General features: G+C 41.1%; 1 protein-coding gene across 1 annotated transcript in view; it reads right to left on the bottom strand.

Moving 5' to 3' along the window:
• Window positions 1–240: 240 nt before the first annotated feature.
• The window catches only part of mcu (mitochondrial calcium uniporter), a 42,266-nt gene continuing 17,909 nt past the window's right edge, over window positions 241–24,597 (bottom strand). Inside the window, exons 2-10 of the mRNA XM_046834779.1 lie at window positions 23,508–23,618; window positions 10,191–10,254; window positions 7,628–7,798; window positions 7,318–7,422; window positions 7,070–7,230; window positions 6,330–6,533; window positions 4,278–4,394; window positions 4,066–4,147; window positions 241–3,383 (exon numbers count right to left, since the gene is read on the bottom strand). Coding sequence (XP_046690735.1) covers window positions 4,067–4,147; window positions 4,278–4,394; window positions 6,330–6,533; window positions 7,070–7,230; window positions 7,318–7,422; window positions 7,628–7,798; window positions 10,191–10,254; window positions 23,508–23,618 — 1,014 coding nt within the window. The 3' untranslated portion in view covers window positions 241–3,383; window position 4,066. The remainder of the gene's footprint in view (window positions 3,384–4,065; window positions 4,148–4,277; window positions 4,395–6,329; window positions 6,534–7,069; window positions 7,231–7,317; window positions 7,423–7,627; window positions 7,799–10,190; window positions 10,255–23,507; window positions 23,619–24,597) is intronic.

Here is a 24,597-nt window from a genome sequence, read left to right as displayed (position 1 = left end):
TGTGGTCGACGCAACTTTTCTTTCAATCGCAGTCTGGTTTGAGCAACCTGGGAGTTTCTTTTACAGTATTAGAACACATAATTGCATCACATATTCTTACTATGAATATTACACCATATGTATAATGTATATACACACACACACACACTACAAGATGTGATTTTAGAATTTGAAAGGGAATTTGACAAAGCCAAAAATAATCCTCAAAACAAACAAAAATAAAATAAAACTGACACTCAGTTCCAAAACTGGATAAGTATTTATTGATAAGTGAATTACATTTCTCTTTTATACACATTTCATAAATGATACAGGAGTTTACATTTGTATTTTTATATTCTTCCGATATCACAGCATCTGATGCCATTGATAAAAACAATCATGAAATGAAGAAAATATGTTAATGTGAACGCAACAAGTTTATATATATATATATATATATATATATATATATATATATATATATATATATATATATATATATATATATATATATATATATATATATATAGACAATTTTCTTCAGTGCATCTGGTAAAAATGTAAAATAATGCACTCCTCTGACAATTTATGTGCTGTGGAAAATGCGTGGGCTTATGAAGAGGTACATGAAAGATATAAATGTATAGAGAATGAGAGAAGAGAGAGAAGAAAAAAAAGAAAAAAAAGAAAAAGTGATGCATGGCTGGACGTTTGCTGCCTATCTATCTTTCTGGGCAGTCTCAAAAGCACATGGTAGGAAATTAAAAACTGCACTAAATTCCTCGACATACCGGTATTCTTTAAACTTTGCAGCTTTTTTGGGTCATTTTTATATAGTTTCCCCATGTAAACATTACATTCATGCAACACCTGCTTTAGAATAAGTTCCATATATTACATATACTCTTGTAAGGGAAAAAAATAAAGAAAAGAAAGGCAAAGCAGACAAACACAAGGCAAACACTAAAAAAAAAAAAAAAATCAATGAAACCAATAATTAAAAAAAAAAGTAAAAATGCTCAATGGTGATAAAGTCTGAGGCATTGACCAGTGAGAATGGTTTTGGTTTCAGCTTTGCAGGGCGATTCAGGAAGTGTTTTTTAGACACCGTGTCTGCCCTTCGCTTCCCTTTTGCACGTGCAACAGCATACAAGGATTTATGATTATCGACGGTACCAGGACGAGAGGCCAAAGGGGGCGCAGGAAACGATTGATTAAGTCCTATTGATCAGGACCGATAAGGATGGGAACGAATTACTCAGACCCACTCGCAGGGTCGTACAAAAACAGTTCGACTGGCGATCGTATTGACGGAGGTGTATATCGACGAGGCGGTCTTACCGCGACAGCATTTCCAAACTTTGCGGGATGAAGGCTGAGAGCGGCGAAAAACCTGTTCCTTGTGAAATATGGACGCAATTATCGAACTACCTGCGATAAGCTTCAGATTTATCACTGTAGACCACTGCAGTCTCTTTAAAAACCATATTCCAATGCTCGCAATACAATTTCAGCTCACTTATTCAGATGTGGCCTTTCCTGGATTGATATGATTGTGCTTTTCCTTCCTATCAACGTCAAAGCTTTTCGCGCGACACGTTCGGAAACGCATCGACGGATTTTTCCCCCCGACTTGCCGTTGTATGACATTTCGCTGATTAAATAAGTAAGCCGTGTCTCAACATCAAGCTCCAGACAGTCCCATAGCTCATTTTGCCATGCTGAGCCACTGGGTATGTGTGCTGTGACTGCCTGGAGGGATACACACATGGAGAAATGTCTCATTCGCAGTGCACAAAAGCCAACATGCAGAATTAGGCTTTGTAGTATTTTACTGCAATGGAGATTGCAAGGCTGTTAGATTGATCACTGGCATCAATCTGAGCAAATGCTGCATGGGGGTGCTGCAGAAAAAACACATCTTTTGGATGCATTCTCTATATATTTTCTATACAATCATGATGCCTTAATAGTTAAAAAGGCTTTTTTTTTTGGCGGTATGAAGCATCTGCAGCACATCTAAATGAATAAAGGAAGATATTGTAAGAACCCTCTGAAAGTACAGAAATGCACGCAGATTCTTCTGAGACACAAATATGAGTTATGGCGTGATTCCTACTCAACTTCACACGGAGCACCTTGTCCAGAAGAAATGCATGCATGTCTTTTATGGAGAAAGAAATAATTATAATAATTAAAAAAAAAAAAGCAGTGTGCGTATTTAAGCGGTCCAATATTCCATCCACAGATGTAACTACTTCAGAATGCATCTGTTCTAAAGCGGGTCCCCCTAAAGACGCCATGTTCTAGATGAAACAATGCAAAAGTCACGCGCTACGGCATGCCGCAAAAAAAATCTGCGCGAGATAACCAACTACGTCTAGGATCTAATATATTACACGGATCTCTTTTGCGCTTCAGGATATTCTTGGCATACAGAGGAGCTGTGCAGGTGCACGCCTTGATTTCGTCTCTAATATTTGATTTCATTTATTTGTAACGCAATCGTATGATACAGTAAACAGCCCGGGGAAAAGTCTTGAAGGATGGATGCGTCTGGCTCGGAAGGGCTGAGGCTGAGAGACCAGGACGTGGCTGCACAGGGGTGCTGTGAGGCACTGTGGGTAACAGTTTTCTGGCACAGAAAAGAAGAGGAAACCTTCTGAATCTGTCACTGGTGTGTTCCTCTGTCAATCTCCACAGGTTTTAAAGCAAAAAAAAAAAAAATTCGCATATGTGGACTAATTCAATGTCACCATTCATAGACTGCATTTGTGATGTATAAAAAAAAAAAAGTGAGTTATTTTGTGTGTTAGCGTAGTAATTTTGTCATTTCATATCAGGAGCTGCATTATACCAAAAAAATGGCCTGATCCGATGTAATGACATGAAAAGGAAAAGAATTAAAAAACGAAAGAAAGAAACTCCTCCACCAATATGAAAGAAAAAGCGTAGTTCATTTCCTCACCCATTATAACAAATATAATAATAATATAATATGGCTTTCAAAATTAAAAGTGCCCAAAAATCTTTTTTTTTTTTCTCCATTCTTTTTTTTTGTATTTTTTTGGAATAATTCAACACACAGTGATGTTCAGCCGGTAGATCTCTGGTCTGCAGCTTGCAACAGGTCTGTACAGGAAGTGATGCTCATCACCTGACCCCTTTCTCCTCGGACACACTTAGCAGCAGTGTGGTTGAAGTCCTGTTCCAGCTCTGTGATTTGCACAGGATTGCGACTGAGACACGGGGAGATGTCTCCGGCAGTCCAGAGTCCCAGCCGGTAAAGGACAGGAGGGGACAAGAGGAGACAGAGAGGACAGCTCTGCTCCAGGCAGGGATGTTGGGGCAAAAATAGCTCTCCTGCATTTGATTGTATCCCCCAGCATCAATGTCCAGGGCTGGGAGGAAGGAAAAAAAATAAATAAAATAAAAAAATCCAAACACCAAAAAAAAAAAAAAAAACACCCAAAAGCCCAAGATCTTTCCTGTGCCAGATATACAACTCCACTGTAAAAAATAGGTCTTTAGAGTTTGTCTTCTTTCTCTTTTTTAAAGTACACGCTATAAGTGCTGAACCACAGAGCATGTGTCTACACTTTGTTGTTTATTCAGCATGTATAGGAGATATTGTGTCCATATCTAGAGGTCACTTCCTGTTAGGTATCAGGAGCTTTCTGCAGGCTGCTGCTGTTCTCTCAGTGTTCCTGTAGCGTTACCAAAGCGCACAGGTCTGCAGGCACAACTAGCAACGTTTGCCCTCCGGCTCCTCCGGCAGAGGGGCTTCAGGTGTTGTTCGTTCTTTTGCTGGATTTCGTTCCATCCCCTCCTCCTCTACTTTTACTTGCCATGTTTAAGCAGTTTTTGAAACCAAATTATAGAACATTAAAACGGTAGAAATAAAAAAAAAACAAAGAAATTCACTTTAATGTCAAAAAAATTAAGAGGTGGCAAGGGGAAAAAAAGACAAAAAAAAAATGAAAAAAAGAGTGAACGTGGGAGCAGGGAAAGGAGAAAGAGAGGAAGGAGGGAAGGAGGGAGAAGGAAGAAGGAAAGGAGGAAGGGAGGCTTTCACTTCCTCACATCAATCCTTGCTGGTGCTAATCTGCTGGATGGGGAGGTGCAGCTGGAGGGGATCTCTCAGGCGCTTCAGGTCCAACTCGGCCTGAGAAAGAGGGAGAGAACGGAGGAAGAGGAAAGAAAGGAGGGAGGGACGGAGAGAATCGGGGTCATTCGGTAGTGCCATTTTAAAGGGCAGGGATAATGTGTGTTTGTGTATAGATATGTCAGCACACCTCAGCAATTGCGTCCTTCAGTTTGTTGTACTTTTCGATGTCGAAGCTTGTCCTCCTCACTCCCTTGTGGAAGAACAGCAGATACTGTCTGTCTCTAGCATCAGGGTAGATGTACTCCTGTACGTGGGCAAACACAGCACAAGGTTACACTACACTCTTCTTTCATAAAAGAAAAAAATAAGTACATTTCACGTCAACTGTGATGTGAACGTCAGGTTGATATTTAAAGGTAATGAACAGCTCATACACAGAGGCTTGTGTATGACCAAGACTAATAATACAGGGATTAAATATGGAAGGAGTCGTACTTGTAAGGGTTTTATTACAGTCAAGACTTCCTAGGTTCAAGACAGAGGGGTTTACACACGTTCTGGCTTGTTGAGATGTTGAGAATTTGAGAGAGAAACACAAAGAAAGACAGAAAGAAAGAGAGACCAGTAAGGGAACGACTATTTATTGCAGCTAAAACGTGGTGGAAACGTGTACCAACTTGTCTCAGATGTTCATGAGTTGTATGTTGTGGAGTCTCGATTACATAAACATGAGGACCTAATCCGTATAGAAAAAAGCGCAGCTGAAAGCTACTAGGGAGCGCCACAGCGGATCATCTCCATACCCCCCTGTCCTCTACATCTGTCTCTTTCCCTCACCACATCCATTAACCTCCTCCTTGGCCTTCCTTCCTGGTGGTTCCATCCTTAGCATTCTCCTACAGATATACCCCATGTCCCTCCTCTATACATGTCCAAACCATCTCAATCTCGCCTCCCTCACCTTGTTTCCAAAACGTCCTACATGCGCTGTCCCTCTAATAAATTCATTTCTAATCCTGTCCATCGTCGTCACAATGAGAACCTCAACATCTTCAGCTCTGCTACCTCCAGCTCCACCTCCTGTCTTTTACTCAATGCCACTGTCTCTAATCCATACAACATCTCAGGTCTCACCACAGTCCTATAAACTTTCCCTTTCACTCTCACAGATATCACTCTTCTCCACCCACTCCACCCTGCCTGCACTCTTTTCTTCACTTCTGTAACACTCTTGACCCCGGGTATCTGAACTCCTCCACCTTCTCCACCTCTTCTCCCTGCAACCGCACCTCCACTGCCCTCCCTCCCAATCACACACATGTACTCTGTCTTACTCCTACTGACTTTCATTCCCCAGCACGCACCTCCAGCTCTCCAGGGTCTTCTCAACCTGCTCACTACTCTCACCACAAATCACAATTTTATCCGCAAACATCATAGTCCAGGGAGACTCCTGTCTGACCTCGTCCGGCAACGTGTCCATCACCACTGCAAACAGGAAAGGGCTCAGAGCTGATCCTTGATGCAGTCCAACCTCCACCTTGAACCAGTCTGTCGTTCCTACTGCACACTTCACTGCTGTCACACTGTCCTCATACATGTCCTGCACCACCCTCACATACTCCTCTGACACACCAGACTTTCTCATACAATACCTCAACTCCTCTCTCCACCCTGTCGTACGCTTTCTTATTCGCAAACACACAATGCAACTCCTTCTGACCTTCTCTATACTTCTCAATCAACATTCTCAGAGCAAATAATGCGTCTGTAGGGCTTTCTCAGCATGAAACCATACTGTTGCTCACAGATGGTCACCTCTTCTCTCAGCCTGGCTTCCACTACTCTGCACATCTCCCTTATTATTATAAACGGTACCAGCAACCTCCTTCTCCATTCCTCAGGCATCCTCTCACCTTCCAAAATTCTGTTAAACAATCTGGTTTAAAACTCCACTGCCATCTCTCCTAAACGTCTCCACGCTTCTACTGGTATGTCATCTGGATGGCGCTCTTTTGTATGGTTTTGCTCCATGTATTGACATTACTTTATTTTTAACTCTGATTTATATCATCATCCTGCTCAACTACTACCAAAAAAATGATCAAATAAAACTCAAAATCATTCTTTTGCACTAGTCCACTACAAACAAATACTAATCAAGCTGTAATGATATACTTATATAGATCAACACTGGTGTGATATTACGCCGTATCTGGACAGATTGATGTTATCGTACCTGGCGTGTGAGCACGAAGTAGGCATACATGGCCATAGCTGTGCCATAGGTGATGAAATAGGTGACGGGCTCCATAATATCCCATGAGTACTCCCACCAGGTTAGCCGTGCCAGCACGCCAAACTGGGTAGCCATATAAGCCATGCCTCCCCACAGCACCCAGGTGGTCCGGCGCTCTGCTTTCCTGCTGAGCTCATCTTTCACCTGAAACACGCAGCAAAAAAGTTCATACAAGCAAAATCGGGTAGGTACAGCGAACAAGTCGGTACCATTTTAGATTCTTAGATTCGAAATAAGACCACATGACTCGAGGTCGACCGATTCATCAGTTTTGCCGATGAATCGCCACCGAGAGCCGTGTTCTGGAACTATCGGGAAAAATCCATACATATCGTTTTTCTGGCTTGCATCTATTACAGGAGATTCATTACAAGAGCGGCCTCTAGAGGCGAATCACTGACACTGCGTGCTACAAAGCCATTACAAAAACACTTTTCTGACACAAGGTGTAAAAATATAAATGTACAAAATGTGTTATTTCCGCTCCTTTTTTGTGGTGATTTATTTTTCTAGACATTAATTATTATGCTTTATCCAATTAGCAATCAACCCTGAAATTTCTTCTCTGTTTAAACATACCGTATTATTAAATATACCCTTAGTAGACATAACCAACCTCTATACAGCATGTATGCATTTCTGGATCGATTAAAAATCTGCAAGCAACGAATACAAGTCACCTTTTCCAGCGGGCGAAGCTGGGAGTTGAGATCCTCCAGCCGGCCAATCAACTCTCTCTCTTTGTTCAGCTGATGCTCCTCTATGCGCAGAGTCGTGTAGAGCTGCTGCACCAGTAGCTTCACGTCGTTCAGCCGCTCAGTGTCCTCGTGCGGCAACAACTCTGATATACACACGTAACAAACACGCACAATCATTAGCTACATGTAATATAAAGAGAAAAATGTTTGATGCACCCCTCAACTCTTACCTCTTCGAGGTGGCCGGACAAGGTGCGTGGTGTCATTAATGACTAGCTTAAAGTCGTCCAGCAGCAAAATGTCGATCCCTGTAGAGGAAGCTACTCTCGCGCCATCTACAGGAAGACAAGAGTAATATCGTGAAAGCAATTTTCATGCAGCAGTGTTCATGCTAAAGGTGTCGCAGGATGCGACGTGCTGATGGGGGATCTTATAAAGGCAGTCTAGTACCAAGATTACGGGCAGAGATCAGCCAGCAGGCAGCTTAGTATACCAGGACTAAAATGTGCTTTTGAAATGAATTTGCTTGTGGGGTTGTACCTGTGGAGTAGATAGCGACTCGGTCGATACCCCGGTCCTCAGTTTGCAGCTGCTGGAGAAAGACTCCCACGCTGTCACTGAGGGGCTTGAGAGTGAACTGACAGCGTTCCTTTCGAGACGGCAGCCTCACCGAGATCACCGGCAGGCTGTTCTGATACACCACCGTCACCTCTGATGAGACACACACACATTATTGCCGTTGCAGCGCTCGTTAAACAGTCGTCCGTGCCGCAGGAACTGAACGCCGTTACGTCATTTCTATTCATTTTTAACAATAAGTTTATAATCGGCTCTGGTTGCTGCTTGATTGGGAAAAGGATTTATTTAATCATTATCATGGACAGCATCTTTTTAATACATGGTGGGAGGTAAACAAACACGCCTAACTACACAAATAAAGGTAACAGTATTTAGCATTAAGCGCTCGGCCAGATTTTGGTGGTGGGCCGAAGCGATGACATGCACTACGTTCTTTTGGCAGTATTCAGGGTGAAAAGAACTGGAAAGAGATACAATTCTAATATTTATAAGGAATTATTTAGTTTCAATAAAACCTCCTAAACGCACGACGACTTCATTACGCTGGGAAATATGCGCTGAAATAAATCGACCTCTATGGGAGTCTGTCTGTTGGTAAGAAAAAGGGATGGCCTGGAGGCATCATCTCAGCGTGCATCACTTTTATGACTCGGGAAGCGTGCGTTTGTCTGAATGTCGACTCGAGCTTGCGTTCTCGGTAGGTTCGAACTACGCCGTATTTTTATGGGGCTCGATTACAGCTGATATTACGCTTAATGAGGAGTCATTTTTAAAGTTTGCGTTTTTAAATGCAAATGTCTGAGGAAGAAAATATGACTAGTTCAAATGTCTCTTCACTCCGTTTAACACCAGCATGAGACCAGTAACAATTCCGTTATATTTTTTGATGAATCTACCTGCTACGTGCACCACACCCACCTCATCAATCATTTCATTGTACTCATACATTTTGTTTTCTATTTAACCTTCACTCACAAAATCTTTTTTATTTTTACCTTTTTTTTAATTTTACTCTGGCACCACAAGAGGCCAGTCTTCAAGCCTGTGCTATTAAAATGTACCACAGGCAGAAATAAAAGCCTAGTCTGCAGCACGACTGTACTCGCAGCATGGCCCATCTGCTGGAATCTGTTCAGCATTTCCCTCCATCTAAGGAGACGCCGTTCATCCATGCATCCCGATTCTGATTCATCACGCCTCCAGCGTGCACTCGAGTCAACAGAATGGCACCGAATTTGTACTTGTTTTATAAATACAACTCTAAGTCCTACAATTCAGAACAATCTCTTGAACTTGAACCAGTCGATCTGCAGATTCCTGCCTGCTCTTTCATCCTAAAGAGGATATTCCTGTGGAAACGTTCTGCCGAGCTCTCGAGTAGAACATCTCGCTTGCTTTTTGACTCATCGTTGCCTTGCGCAGCGTGGCGTACTAAAAGCTTGCTCTGTTAATAATAAACGTGAAAATTGAGCGGTGTCATCGTGCGTTGCGTGTAAACCGATTTCGTTCGGAGCACGACTTGCACGGCACTTCTTTTCACTCCTGTGTTAATAGGACAACGATGCCACTTAGCAATTCGACTTCTACACGGTTCAAACTAGTGTTTCGTGCTTGTGTAGGCACTGTCGTATAATCCAGTCTCAGGTGGTCAGATGACAAGAGACCAGTATTAAATAGAGGTGTGAACAGAGTCTTGTGAGCACTTGGAAAAGAGTTGATCCGAAAAACCTTTTTATATCAACATCAATAGGAAACGGGACAATAGGGGGGGGGAGGGGTTGCCAGGTTTGTGTTTCTACATCAAATTCCCCCAAAAATGCAAAAATACTATGATTGCTAGAACGACTTGTTTACGCCACATCATTTAGATCGGATTTTTGGGTTTGGGTGTTTCTGATCATTGTCCTGCTGCATAGCCCAAGCGTGCTAGAACTCAACTCAAGCTCGAGCGTACTTGAGCCGGACATTCTCATTCAGGACATTTTTTGCAAAGCAGCCCCGGACCATCACAGCACCACCACCAGGTTTGACTGTCTTTTTATGAAATTACCTTTTTTGTTTTACATGTAACAGATACAGTCTTTGTTCATGTATAGATTTTACATTTTCTCAGTGCATGTATGTACTTCGCTCACATTAATTTGTTTATTTGAAAGGACCAGGACTGTGATTATCAGAGGCACAGCCGGAAAGCGTATGAGCAGGGTATTGTGTTTATAAATGAATCTCTGTGGGTCAAATAAGGACTGAAATCTGATGGCTAAATTTAAACGTGTGGTTTATTGTTTTCCGTTGGTGTTGAATTGGTGAGTTGGTGTTGTATTGTGAAACTGGTGAGGTCGGGGTTACAGACGGACTACTGACAAAATGTAGATTGTGGTCAGCATGGAGTCACAAAAAACAGCAGGTGTGAAGAGTTATGCGTCAAAGAGGTCGAATAGTGATCACAGAGACGGACCTTAACACGAATCTGAACAGGACATGGACATTTCTTACACATACACACACTTCTCTTTTATCTTACCTTCTGAAGCTGCAGACGAGCACAGCAGCCTATGAGCCTGCCATGTAGGAGTTCCCTTCCAGCCCTGCAAAGACACAAAACACAAAGCACTGACTGATGAGTGGAATGCATTACATATTTGACCTCCGTGTAGCAGACAGACGGAATTCCAATGAGTCAATAACTGAGCCCCAATGACTGAACTCTTATTTTATTGGCCTGGTTTAACATTATGGAAGGGACCAAAAATCTCCACTGATATGCTCAAGATCCAATTTAAGAGGATGACATACAAATTTATAAATACTTGCTAAATTAAACGAATGAACATAGACAGCGATCGCTTCTAAATAAAGACTTATGGTCGAAAAGGCCATTCGTTGCAGCAAAACACATTAAATTACTGTCACGGGAGAAGTGCAGTCTGAGGAAAGGAAGAACTGTGAGAGATGAAGGGAATGTGAGTGTGTGAGAGAGTGAGAGAGAAGGGCGGTATGGGAAGCTGCTCGACTTTAACCCTCATTCTATTTTGGTACAGGTTACTGATGGTCTCTGGTGAACGGCATCCAGATAGAAGCTGCAATGAGAAATGCTTTCCACTGAGCCGTATTCACACGCAGACAACTGGAGAACGAGGAGGAGACTAACTAAAGGAATTTCTGTATTGTCTGCCAGGAAATTAAAGGGAAGAGCAACCAGCGAGTTTTTGCTTGCCACAAAAAAACAAGAATAAAAAAAAAAAAAAAAAAAAAACCAACAAGCTGGAAGTACTGACTTTTTTTTTTTTTTTTTTAACCAACTATGCAATTGGCTCAACTGAGTCTGATTTGTTTGCCGTTCCATTTCGTTTACTGATTTCACACCGCTAAAAGAGCAAAAATTTAATAATGTAAAAATAAAAAAACTTTGTTGAGACAAAAAATAAAATATAATGCTGGTCCAAAAAAAAAAAAAAGAAAAAAAAAAAATCAACCAACACCCTGCTGTATGCAACATAATCTACATCAAATCCCCCCAAAAACAAAAATACTATGATTGCTAGAACGACATCTTAAAATAACCCAGAATGCCAAGTTTGGTTTATTTCCTGCAGTGAGGTTGATTCAAGTTCGAATATCTTTCTCGCTGAACTCGAATCACGCCAGGGTCCACTTGGATACGGGTTGAGAGCACCTCGCTCAAGCTCTCGATTGCACTCTTCTGGGAAGATGTTCCACTAGATTTTAGAGTGTACTGGTGGAGATGTGTGATATTCAGATACGAGGGCATTAGTAAAGTCAGGTATGTGAAGAGGCCTGCGGTGGAGTCAGTGTTCTAATTCATCCCAAATGTGCTCTGTAGAAGGAGATCTTCCACTCCAACCTATTGAAAGCATATTTATGAAGCTGACTTTGTGCATAGTCATGCTGGAACAGGTTTGGGTCGTGTGGCTCATCTGCAGGGAAAAATGTAATGCTACTGCTTGAAGAGACATTTTATATAATTGTGTGCTCCAAAATGGTCGGTGGTAACAGCCTGGGGAAAAAGCTGCATATACATATACACACACACACACACACACACACACACACACACACACACACACATATCCCCGCCCCTGCACAAAGACTCTGGTAAATGTTACCCTGCTGTCTACATGAACTAAAAGTGAAACAACAGAGAATGGCAGCACATCTGCTTTTAAAAGACCAGTGACCACCCACTAATCCTCATGCAAACACATGCTCTCTCACATGCGACCGCACTTTGAACAAACCAATCAAAAGCACACAACAAGCTAAAATTAGACTCCATGAAGGTGGCAGGATGGTTTACAGACTGCACACAGCTCTCGTTCTGCTTTTTGGATCCTAGAGCAGACGATCTGCACCAGAGGGGGCTCTATAATGTCCTTAATGTCCTGCCGGCAATTAACACACACTTGCACACACGGACCTCTTCGCACCACTGTGAACACTCGAGCTGTGAATTACGACCGTCTGAGGTTCCACCACACACACACTTTCTTTTCTTTTTTTCCCCCCAGAACTCCATTTCATTACTTTAAATACTTTTCACATGCATTAAAATATTAATGGTATATTATACACTGCTACAGACAGGGAGGTCATTTTACACGGTATAAACACACACACACACACACACACGTTTTATTTATTTATGAATCCAAAATTCAAACAATGTAATGCCTTTGATGTGCTTTAATGTAGCTGTATGTACATATGTGTGTTCCATTCTGTGTGTGTGTGTGTGTGTGTGTGTGTGTGTGTTTTCTCTGCAGGAGTTGCAGAGGCACAGCAGGAGGGATGTTGACTGCGGATCTTAACTCAGGACTGACATTAATTAGTGATGAAGAGTTAACAAGCCCGTCTCCCAGCAGCGAGCCTTGTCAGCTCTCTCTCTCACCTCACACACACAGGTTTCAGGATCACACATGGTATGGAACAGCACATACACTGGCTCAGAACTAAAACCAGAACAGAGTCTGGTAAGAGTCTTAAAGTACTCGTGCGTTCTGCATATCTTCAAGAATTGGCTTTTGATTTTTCATAACTTTAATCAGTCGAAAACCCAGAGTGGCAGCAATTGATGGAGGATGAGAGCGTGTGATGTGTAACATGGCCACACTGTGGTGGTGTAAATTATACAGTGTGTATCGTGTATTAGTAGAGAATGTGGAGCGGGATTGGCGGCTCCGTTCGGAAAAGCCGTCTGGCCTGGTTCTGCATGACGGCACTCGTGCGTTAGCTGAAATATTAAACAGCAGAGCAGTCAATAGTCCAGCAACCTTGAAGTCAATTGTATTCAGACAGAGTGACAGATAGAGAGAGAGAGAGAGAGAGAGAGAGAGAGAGGAGAGCTAGCACTGTGTGTGTAAGTGTGTGTGTGTGTGTGTGTGTGTGTGTGTTTGTGTGTACTCTGCAGCACAGTGGCGGGAGGGAGAGTAACTGCAGGAAATGCTGAGCACTGCAGCAGTGGAATCCCTTGCCTGGAGAGGGGGGTTACCCCTTATTTCTCTTCTTTGGCATCCCCTCCTCCTCCTCCCTCTCTTTCACTCCGTTCCACTCCCTCTCTCTTTATCCTCGCTGCTGTCTGAATCTCGGTGTTCCCCTGTTTGCTATGCGACAAGTCCCTTCCTGCCTCTTCGCTGCACTTAGAAGACATGGTTTAGCACGTTAGCATGCTTGCGTAGGTGTTTCCTTTTGTATCTGCACGTTTCACTCTCCCAGGATGTAGAACTCCTTATTGCACCGTATTATCGAACATGGCAGACTTATGCCATTGCTGCATAGATTTATTTTTTTTTGGGGGGGGGTTTCTGCACTGTCATGTTTGAAGGCATCGCTGGGGGTGTGGCATCACTGTGGGTGTGGCTAACCCATCGTTAGTAAATAAATAAAAGAGGAACGATTTGAAGGCGAAACAAACTGCAGGAAGCATTTTTTTATCCAACGAATCGCTCATATGATGCATTCTAGATGTTTTACAATTTCATGACCATGACTCAGCATCTTGTAGTTGACAATCAATTATTTGCATGATATCTGCAAAAAAATAGAACGTGCTGGATCAAGTGCTATTTTATTTCAGAAAGACTCCTAAATACTGAGGAAAGATGCCATTATTATTATTATTATTATTATTATTATTATTATTATGAAAACAGACAGGGGGTGCTCTCTGTCATCTCTCTTCACAGACAAACAAAAACTAAATATCAGTAAATACTTGCCTCACAGACAAATATATATACAGACAGCTTCAAACGTATAAACCAATATTGAAAACAAATAGCCTCTGATTATGTAATCCGTATTAAAGTTAAGAGAGGTAGAGTTTCTCAGGTATCACCTCATTAACCGTCTGGTTGGAAACACAGCAAAAAATAAATTAATGTTTGATGATTTACGTAATTTTAAAATCACCATAATCACTTTCAAACATTTACAAAAAATATTTTGTCTTCATGCTCTATGTTGAGATTGGTTTCACTAATAATAAATGTACATTTGCATAAAGAGAGAGAGAGAGAGAGAAAGAGAGAGAGAGATGTAATTAGCATAATATGAAAATTCCATCAATTAATTAACAGATTATCTCCGGGTTGAGCTCTTGCAGCATCTCACATTATTTGACATGGTCCCAGTTTTTCACAAAAGCTTTCACCCTCAATGTCATTCTAAAGCTATGACCTGCTATTTATCTCCTAAACAGAATTATTATTTTTTTAGACTAATATCGTCACGCATACACGCTTGCGCACACTCGTTCAGGCTCATGCACACCGGCGCACTTCATAAATGATCCTGCCCTGAGCCTGATGGCCGTCATCATCCTTATCACCCTAAATCACACGAGTCTGCTGGAACCTTCCAAAAAACTTGCCCATTTCACTCAGAAAACCTTTTACAGCCTAGAGATGAATTTCCCCTATATATGCAGGTGCCCTAAAGAGTCAGGAGAGAGTGATTGAAATTCTCAGAACACCACACACACACACACACAGTTAGCATGTGCTTTATTGACCCTCGAATCAATAGTCCAGGCAATCCCTAGAGCTCAACTTGTGGTGCAAAATCTGTCCCATGAGTGGAATAAAATAGAATCGTGCAGTAGAGATGTCTCCAACCACAGACATGTGTGTGTCTGTGTGTGTGTGTGTGTGTATATATATACACATACACTGTGTACAATAATTTGACCAAATATGGTCAATGCTGAGAGTAGATTTGTTCGGTCAAAGTAAAAAACGTGGCACACATAATTGAAGTCACAAATTAGCAATCTGTTAGCATCCATTTCATTAGTTTCTATGCATACGTCTGTGTGTGTGTGCGTTTGTGTGATGCAGTTGTAGCTGCAGAGATTTTGCATTGAGCTTCTCTGCTTCTTAACTAGCTATATATTTTAAAGTCACATAATGACCATAACAATAAAACAAGAAGAAAAAAAGCAGGGTAGGAGTATTTTTTTTTTCTGAAACGCTGTTTCCTGCTGTTTGGAGGAAACTATAGAGCAGCTGGATTCACTGAATCACTTAGAAAAAATTTTTTTGTTAGAGAGAAAAAAAAAAAAAAAAAAAAAAGATTCTATGAAATTGAGGTGAAAATAAGGAATGTCTCCGCAATTAAAAAATGACATTCTTTTGATTGGTATATTCCATTTGTGTTGTTTTTTCGTTTGATGCTTTTGGGGATGCTCACTGTGACTAATCTACATCTTATTTAGCTCTTCCTATTAGTTACTCATTTAATGCACGTAGTTATCTTTACAGATAAAATAAGAAACTCTAGTGGTGGTAATCACAACACCCAATAAACAAATCTGCAATATCCAGAGTGTTCAGTTCAAATCCCATTTATGTTTAGGGCATTTGGTCACGCGACTTAGAAAAGTGGTGTAAATTAATAAATACATTCTGATACTGGTTCATTAGGACACAGAATAAGTACCACAAGTCTGAAACAATAAAAAATAAAAAAAAATTCTGAGAAGTGCTTATCTAAGAACTGCTCGATGAGGTTGGTCTTTAGACATCATATAAAGACTGCTAGTGACTCAGGTGTTCAGACATCAAACAGAAGTTTGTTTCTCCGCCTCGGGCCAAAACTGTGAAAAGGATGAAAGCATGTGTTCATGGTACCCTAAGAGATGGCAGGATCAGTGGTGCAGTGGTAGAGGATGAACAGATCACAGGACCAATAGTAGAGGATGGAGGGAGCAGTGGTAAAGGATAGAGGGACTAGTGGTAGCGGATGGAGGGAGCAGTGGCAGTGGATGGATGGATTAGTGGTAGTGGATGGAGGGATCAGTGGTAGTGGATGGAGGGACTAGTGGTAGTGGATGTAGGGAGCAGGGGCAGTGGATGGATGGACTAGTGGTAGCGGGTGGAGGGAGCAGTGGTAGAGGATGGAGGGAGCAGCGGTAGAGGATGGAGGGAGCAGATGGAGGGAGCAGCGGGAGAGGATGTAGGGAGCAGCGGTGCAGTCATTTATTTGAATTGAATGAAGAAGGTCTCTGTACACAACGTTGCAGAATCACAGTTGAGTCATGTTGAGATCTGAACGATATGAGAGACAGGAGAATCTCCAAATGTTGAAAAATTGTCATGTTATTATAGTAATGACTCGCTTCGGAAAAAATAATCAACTTCTGAATGGTAACATTTATTCAGTCTTTAGTCGCACTTCATAAACTGTTTCCCAATAAATGACCTGTTTTATAGTGTGTTATTTCTGTTCTTTGGAGCTGAAGAAAATACAGAACCTATTTAATTACTAATAATTTTATCAATTATTTATCCTAAACCAGTGGGTCAGGAGCTGCACGCACACACACACACACACACACACACACACACACACAGCTCGATTCATCAATCGGTAAGGTGATTACGGCAGTCTAACCCCCTCTTTTTTTGCTAATGCTTTGAAAACTATTCTCTGCCTCGACTTTCTTAATCTACTTGATCACAAGACTAAACAAAGCCAAATAATGGGTCTCTTTTCCACCTATTGTTTAGCCTGACACCAATCAGCTAAAAGACCCTTCACATGGCTGCTGCAGCACATAAATTATTGATAAAACCACAACACAGACACCAAACACAAACATTTAGCCACACACACACACAAATTACTTTAAGAAAAATGGGATAGCCACAATGGTGCACACTAATCCTCATAAACCTAAATCCAGTTTGCAACTCCTCAAACAGTTTTGTTGTTGGAAAAGTTAGTATAACAAACACTGTTACATGTGCAAAAATGTATGGACACCTCCCCATAAGGTTGGCGTGCACTTCTTGAACATCCCATTTTGGATGATGAGGGTGAGGAGGCCTGGGGTGCAGCGTCGTCGATGTGGCCAAGGTGCGAGAGGTGTGATTAAGACAGTTTGGACATTTGTGCAGAGGAGGGATTATAGGGTATATATAGGTGGAAGAATGATAAGGATGGAGCCACCAGGTAGGAGGAAAAGAGTAACGTCAAGAAGGAGGTATATAGATGTGGTGAGGGAAGGCGTGCAGGTGAACCACTGTGGAGACCCCTGACGGGAGCAGCAGGAAGATGTTTTTTTTATAATCAATAATTGGAAAGACAAGATTAAATAATTTTTTTGAAATCTGTGAATTCCTAGTTGGAAATGTGCAGAGCAAATACAGCTTTACGCTGGACCACTGCTGATAAATAATAATAATAATAATAATAATAATAATAATAATAATTTTAAAAATAATACGCTTTCCTAGCCTACGAGGGATCGTTCAGCCTTGCGATCTTAATTAATGACGATTTTAAGTTCTGGCTTCAGCAGCAGAAATAAACAGTAGGGGTGGAGAGAACAATTGGGAGGCGAAGGATTAATTAAAAGAAAAAAGAAAAGAAAGAAAGAAAGAAATAACAACAGGGCGCATGTTCAGGTTAAACAAGCAGGGCAGGGTATTTTCCCATTTTTCCCATTCCTTTCCATCCTTCTTTAAGCCACAAAAAGAGAGAGAGGAGTGAATCAATATTCTTTACAGGTTTAACATTTTGACAGCAAGGAACGTGGCTGGAACGAACCTCTTACTGTTAAAACTCACAATGGAAATGTGTATAATGCACGTCTCATTCGCTTGAATTAAATAGACGGCTTTCGCAGATGTCCGTTGGTGCGGATTTTTATATTCCACTGTTCCAAAACCCTGTAGTCCTTGAGCTTACAGATAAGACGCACAAGCCAGGCTCACTTCCAGTAGGAGCAAATGGCCTTCATTCAATCAGCTGCATCCTCTGTTTATCCCTTCAACTGAAACTCTGCCCGAGTGGAGATTGTCCATCATCTGTGCTCCACAAACACACACACACACACACACACACACACACACACACACACACACACACACACACACACACACACACACACACACACACACACCCTAACACACATTATATTTTCTTTTGCATTAGATCTGATTTAGTTCAATTTACTCATCATTGTGTATCAGATGCATCAGTGTGCCTTCAGTTGACTCCCTCTTCTCGTTTCAAAGAACTTTAGGTTCTCAAAGTAACAGCATGGATATGGAAATCCATAAAATCCATCATCCATGCCCTTAAATCAATCATCATTTCTGCTCTAGGGCTCTTGAAAACCATCAGGAGAATGCTACTCTTATTTTTTTTTTTTAAATGACAGCGGAAGGATAAAGTTCTTGATCTACTTCATATCTTGGCAATTCGTGAGAACCTGGAATAAACCAAATGCATGAGAAAGAAGGAGAGGTGTTAAGGACAAGAAAGCTACGAATGGCAACCATCAAATACAGACAGGTCCACTGAAGCTTGTAATGTGAACACAGCCCAAGATTGGTCCTTCAGGAAGTTAGGACGTATCTTCACTGTGCCTTGTCGTGTGCTGACTGTGAGAAGAAAAGGTTAAAGGATGGATAGTAGACGGGGAAGAGCTTGTAACTGCGCTCGGCTAAAGATCTCATTAAAGCGAGCGGAGAGATAGCGGGACAGTTCACTCCTGGCTAATCTTTTATTCTCCTCTCCTCCACACTACTCCATCCACTCATCGTGTCTGTCCTGCTAACATCATTCACGCAGCCTGGGTTTAAACTCACAGCCCGTCCCTCTGTAATGCGTTTCGTACAGAAGAAAATCTTCTGTACGAAACATCAATACAGAAGAAAATCTTCTGATTACAGCCGAGTCATCCTTTAAGGCCAAAAACCTTACACTCTATTCTCAACGAACATTTACATTACCAATAATCATTTTGCTACTGCGGATTTTAAATGATCTTCAATCATCAGGAGAATAATGGGGTGTTCATGCTGCAGGGTTTTCCCTGTGATCATTTTTCAACACCGAAATCAGCATCCTACTATTGCATGTCATAAGTTAATTGAGTAGAACAGCATATCAAGTAGGAGAATACGCCGCTGCACACACTGCAATTTTCTTTGTGGAATTCCTTTTACTCAACAGATATAGAAAATACCACAGGAAATGTGATGGACGTTACCGTTTGAAGCATTAAAGCAAGGTAATGTAGGCGGACGGTGAGTTTACTGAAAACCAGTTCCCAATTTCACCTGCCTCAGTTGCAGCATCACACCATTAACACTGCAACAGCAATGCATTTCTAATGCAACACCATTACAACAGCAACGCATTACCACCGCAACACCATTAGAACAGCAATGCATTTCTAATGCAACACCATTACCACTGCAACGCATTACAACAGCAGCGCATTACTACTGCAACACCAATACAATGGCACCATTACCACTGCAACACCATTTAAAAAAACAACAACGTATTACCACTGCAACACCATTACAACTGCAATACCATTACAACTACACACAACAACACCATTACCACTCCAACACCAATACATCCCCACCATAACTACTGCAAAACCATTACAACAACGTAATACCACTGCAAAAAAAATTTAAACAACAACGCATTACCACTGCAACACTATTACAACTGCAACTTCATTACAACAGCAACACCGTTACAACTGCAACAGTAATAGCATCACTACAGCAACGTCATTACAACTGCACCAGCATTACAACTGAAACTGCAACAACATTACAAGTGCAAGTGCATTATGTTGATTTCAGAAGAGACTTATAATTAAAATGTAATTATTTAAACAGAATGATTCTAAATTCTTTTCTTTAAATTTACAATGAAGTCATTTCAGTGCTTGAAGGAGGCTGGAATACACCAGGGGAAACCCTGATAAGTCTCTGAGAAGCAAATACTAGAGAGTATAATGTCACTCTGCAGTGCTGTAGAGTCTACGCTCTCTCTCTCTCGCTCTCTCTCTCACTTAAGAGGATTATAATACAGCTAAAGTAGCAGCTTCTGCCAAGGACAAAGTAGAAGTGATGGCGTCTCCCTTTAACTCGGCTCAAATAAGGCAGCGAAATGCGCTAAAGCTGCCAAAGATGATTCAGGATTGCACCGTATACGGCGTCCAGGCGTCACGGGGTTCACCAGTGGAATAACAAACACTCCCACCGCCACGATGGTGACCAGGAATGTGTTCTGCAGTTTAGTCATTTGTATTTTAGTGGGGGGAAAAAAAGGAGAAATTAGAGGGAGGAAATAAAAAGTCTGAAGTAAAAGCAAGAGGAAGAGAAGAACCCCCAAGAGTTATAACAACGCTGCGTATACGTTAGTCTGTAACGTAGCAATTCTCCGATCGGAAAAAAGATTCCACGCATGATAAAGAAAAGGTGTGATAACGCTGTCGAGCCCTGACGGGAGAGATAACCTGTCAGCGCAGAACAGACGAAGAGCCGCAGACCCTGGCGATCGATGACACATCTGGCCCCTTCACTACAGCAATGCGGGTAGAGAGGAAGAGAGAGGGAACAGGGAGTGTGAGAGAGAGAGAGAGAGAGAGAGAGAGAGAGAGAGAGAGAGAGAGAGAGAGAGAGAGACAGGAAAGAGGGAGATAAATGAAAGCAAAGGAAAGGCTGAGATACAATCTTACTGTCTCGAGAGATGGAAATACACATTCATTTGGAACCACAGTGGTATGGAAGCAGATACTGAAATCAGTTTCGTGCAGAATTCTCACAAGACATTAACTGCTGAATGAGACACTTGTCCCGACTAATGCGATCCGATGTGGAGGGGAGGATACAGATCAGAGGGAAAAAACTTAATCGAATTAACGCAGAAGAACGCCAGATATAAGTGTTATTAAACGACAGGAGTGAGGTTCAGGGTCCTCGAGCCCGAAACATCTCCGCCGTTGTGTTGAAAGAGCAAGCAAAAAAATTGATAAAAAAAAAAAACGGTCCAGCAGCTTTCTCGCACCCCAGTGTGCTCTAAGAAAAGTCTGTTCCAGGATCAACCTTGGATCCTTTAGGTTGAGGAATTCGATCACGATTCATGCGAAGTACTATTACTCCATCGTTGAACATTTAAAGGCTCTGGCATGGATTATTTGTTGTTGAATTTATACTGATCTCAGATGTTGACCTAATTTGAGTTCCTCAACTCTAAATGACTGTACAAGACTGTAGAAAGAACATTACTCAATCAGATATTTCTCAATCTCCAATCAATCTCTAATCATACTCTTAGTGTCAGACAGATAATGATGGGTTCCTCTTTTTGAATTTGGTCTCTCTCAAGGTTTCTTACTCACACCATCTAAAGGGAGTTTTTCCTTGTCACAGTCACCCCAGACTTCCTCATCAGAGATAAATACACATACATTTTGATTATAAGTGAATTTTTTATTGACCTACACAGAGTCCTGAATGTGTTTCGATTTGCAGGTCACTTATTCAAGTCAAAGTCACTTATTAAACAAATCAAAGACGTGTAAAAAAGTGAGAAAATGAATCCCATATATTCTACAATATAAACATTCCCTTTTTTTAAATACATAATGTTTTTCACTACAGGTGTATATTATATTTTAATTGGATTTCTATATATAAAAAAAAAACAAAAAAAAAACAGACACATTACTTCAAGCTAGAAGAAATAACTCAAATCATAAAAATGGACCAAAATGAGATTTTATCTTTTTTTTAACACGTATTTAAAATTCGGATGGACAGTAGCAAAAAAAAAAAAAAAAAAAGTACGAATGTAGAGCAAATGTAGTTCGGTCACGTCGCTGCTCCTCACCATCTAATCATCTCTCCTCTCTCAGGTAGCTCATAAACGCTCCTTATGCGACTCAGATTGAATTTGCTTTAGCACACGTTTGCCCTTGCTAATGTGTGACTCCGAGATGGCACTGGATAAAAATAGGGCTGTTTTTTCTACCAAAAAAAAAAAAAAAATTATAGCCCACACGTTTATTGAATCCAGTGGGGTGGTTGGTGTGGGGTGTTGGAGTGGAGGAATCCTCTGTATTAAAAATGCACACACTTAACCTTGAGCTGATCTTCTGGACGTAATGCAGCTGCTACAGCAGCCTCCATCAGCCAAACAATCTGCACTGAGAAGGAAATCAAACCCGTTTCCATGGCCTCTGGCGATGTGTGATGATTTGTGCGTGATTGATGCTGTGCCCTACTTATCAGGGTTGGTAATGAAGGAGGAAACCAGGAAAATGCCATATTCACATACACACTTAATAACTCTGATTAAAATCAGATTTAGAGATTAGACATTAGAGATTAATTAAACTTCATTATGTGTGCTTGGTACAGCCCTAATAACTCGTGCACTCAAAGCATGCGGTGGCTCCATGGTTAAGGCATTGCACTCGAGTCCAAAAATGGTCATGAGTTCAAATCCCAGCACCACCAGAAAATAAAAGTAGAAATATGGTGGGGCTGGGATTTGAACTCATGACCTTCCAATTAGTATCAGTAGGTACTGAAAACTCAATTAAATTAATTAGTTTACTTATTAATTAATAAAATCAATGCACCACTAATGATGACCCAAAAATCAAGAAATGTGTTTTATATAAATCAGGTTGAAAATAAAAAATATATAAATACATGCATAAATAAATAAATTATATGTAATGAAATAATTTCTTTTTACATTTGAATTGTTGTTGGCAGCATTAATAATGGCAGAGACGCATTTCACAACCAGACACAGGAATTTCTTATATCAGTCCAAACTATCTACAGCGTCAAAATATGCTGATCTGCTACAAGGTCAGTCAGGAAACGTGAAATTTTCTACGCTGAGTATCTAATCTATCAAAGTGACCGGTCCCTAATGCGCGCCTTTGCTATAATAAACGAGGTGCTTGGGTTGACCTCGTTAACTTCGACGGGGTACAAAAACGCATTCAATTTAAAACTCGAGTTGAGCACTTTCAGGAAGGCTTTGGTTTATCCGATACACTGGTGAAAATTCGTCAAGACCTGAGCAAAAGATTCTTTTAAAAACATCCCATTCCATATTTAGTCCCAATTTGCTCTTATAATAACCTTCACTATCCAGAAGGACGTTGCACAAAATTTTGGGGTGTGCTTGTGGAGATTTGTCTGAGGTGTTTGTAAAAACAGGTACTGATGTGGTTAAGGTGAAGAGCCCTGAGGTGCACTCATCCTTCATCCTTCACATTAACAGGGTTTGATCTCTACAGCAGGAGATCTTCCACTCCAACACATGTAAAACACATCTTCATGAAGCTGAATTTGTCATACTGGAACAGGTTTGGGTCTCCAAGTTCAAGTGATCCTATTCTACAATGTTTTGCCTCCAGCTTTGTGGAAACAGTTTGAGAAATGAACCACATGTGGGTAGAAAAATCAGGTGTCCCAATACTTTTGTTTGTACAGTGTATAAGAAGGCTTTTATTTTTTCTTCTTCACCCGATCGCACTAACCTGAGGAGGTAGGTAGGCCCTGGGCTGGCTGAAGAGTGTCGCCCTGCCGGAGGACCTCAGATTGTGTCCTCTTCTCACACTCTGCTGGACAAAGACTCCAGATAGAGTCTCCTGCAAATCAGAAATGCACATTAGAGCGTCAGATGAGATGGGATCCCAGATGCATTGGATTTAAATAATATGATTGACACAAATAATTAACACTATGTATTGAATACTGGGTCGGAGAAATATTGTTTTTTATAAATCGCCGTATCACTATACAATGAATATGACTGTTATAATTGTGTCACTATCGTGCTCATCCGATGAGCCGACTTTGAGATGATGATGATGGCACTGTTTTAGCAATGCCAGACTTTGTTTTCAGTAGAACTTCATGTAAAAAAAAGTTATAATGTAAGCTCTGAGCTCTGCTGGTGCACTTCGTCTAGAAAGAAAAAAAAAAAAGCGCCATCTTCTCAGTTTCCTCCAACTTTAGCAATCACACCAGCTGTGTCCCATCAGAGCCCGACATTACTGCCAATTAAACTGCTTCTCAATTAATTATGCTAAAAGTCTTCTTCTATAAACAGTGTGGAAATAAGAGTTCAGATGAGGCAGAAAGAGACTCTGAGAAACATTGAGCTTCTGTAAAACCCAGAGAGATGGAGGAAAGCACAGAGAAACAGACAGAGGGAGTGAAGAAATCCTGAGATTAAAGCGCATCAATCGGTATACCGAGGATTTAACTCCAAGCTTTCATCACGTTCATTTAGCACAATGTTTCCATGTGTCTACTGTACAATTTACCAACTGTCGTATATACACTGTATGGACTCAAGTATTGCAACAGCACAGAAAACGTCTTGTGCATCTGCAATTATCTACAATTATACCAATGTACATTCTAAACTAGTGTTGGACATATTTGACAAAATCATTGGACTAAGTTTTAATCTAAAGCCTTTATTCAGAGGACATGATCTTTAAAGCAAAACGATGCAAAAACTGATCAAGAGTTAATTAAAATAATGATAACCATCGCTGTTCTAAAATCATTTGACGCACACAAGCACGCTAATTATATTGACCTATAGTCGGCCGGCAA

Source organism: Silurus meridionalis, chromosome 2 (genome assembly GCF_014805685.1).
Source record: "Silurus meridionalis isolate SWU-2019-XX chromosome 2, ASM1480568v1, whole genome shotgun sequence".
Taxonomy (NCBI): Eukaryota; Metazoa; Chordata; class Actinopteri; order Siluriformes; family Siluridae; genus Silurus; species Silurus meridionalis.
The sequence above is the reverse complement of the archived record's forward strand: the minus strand, read 5'-3'. Positions and strand labels throughout refer to the sequence as shown.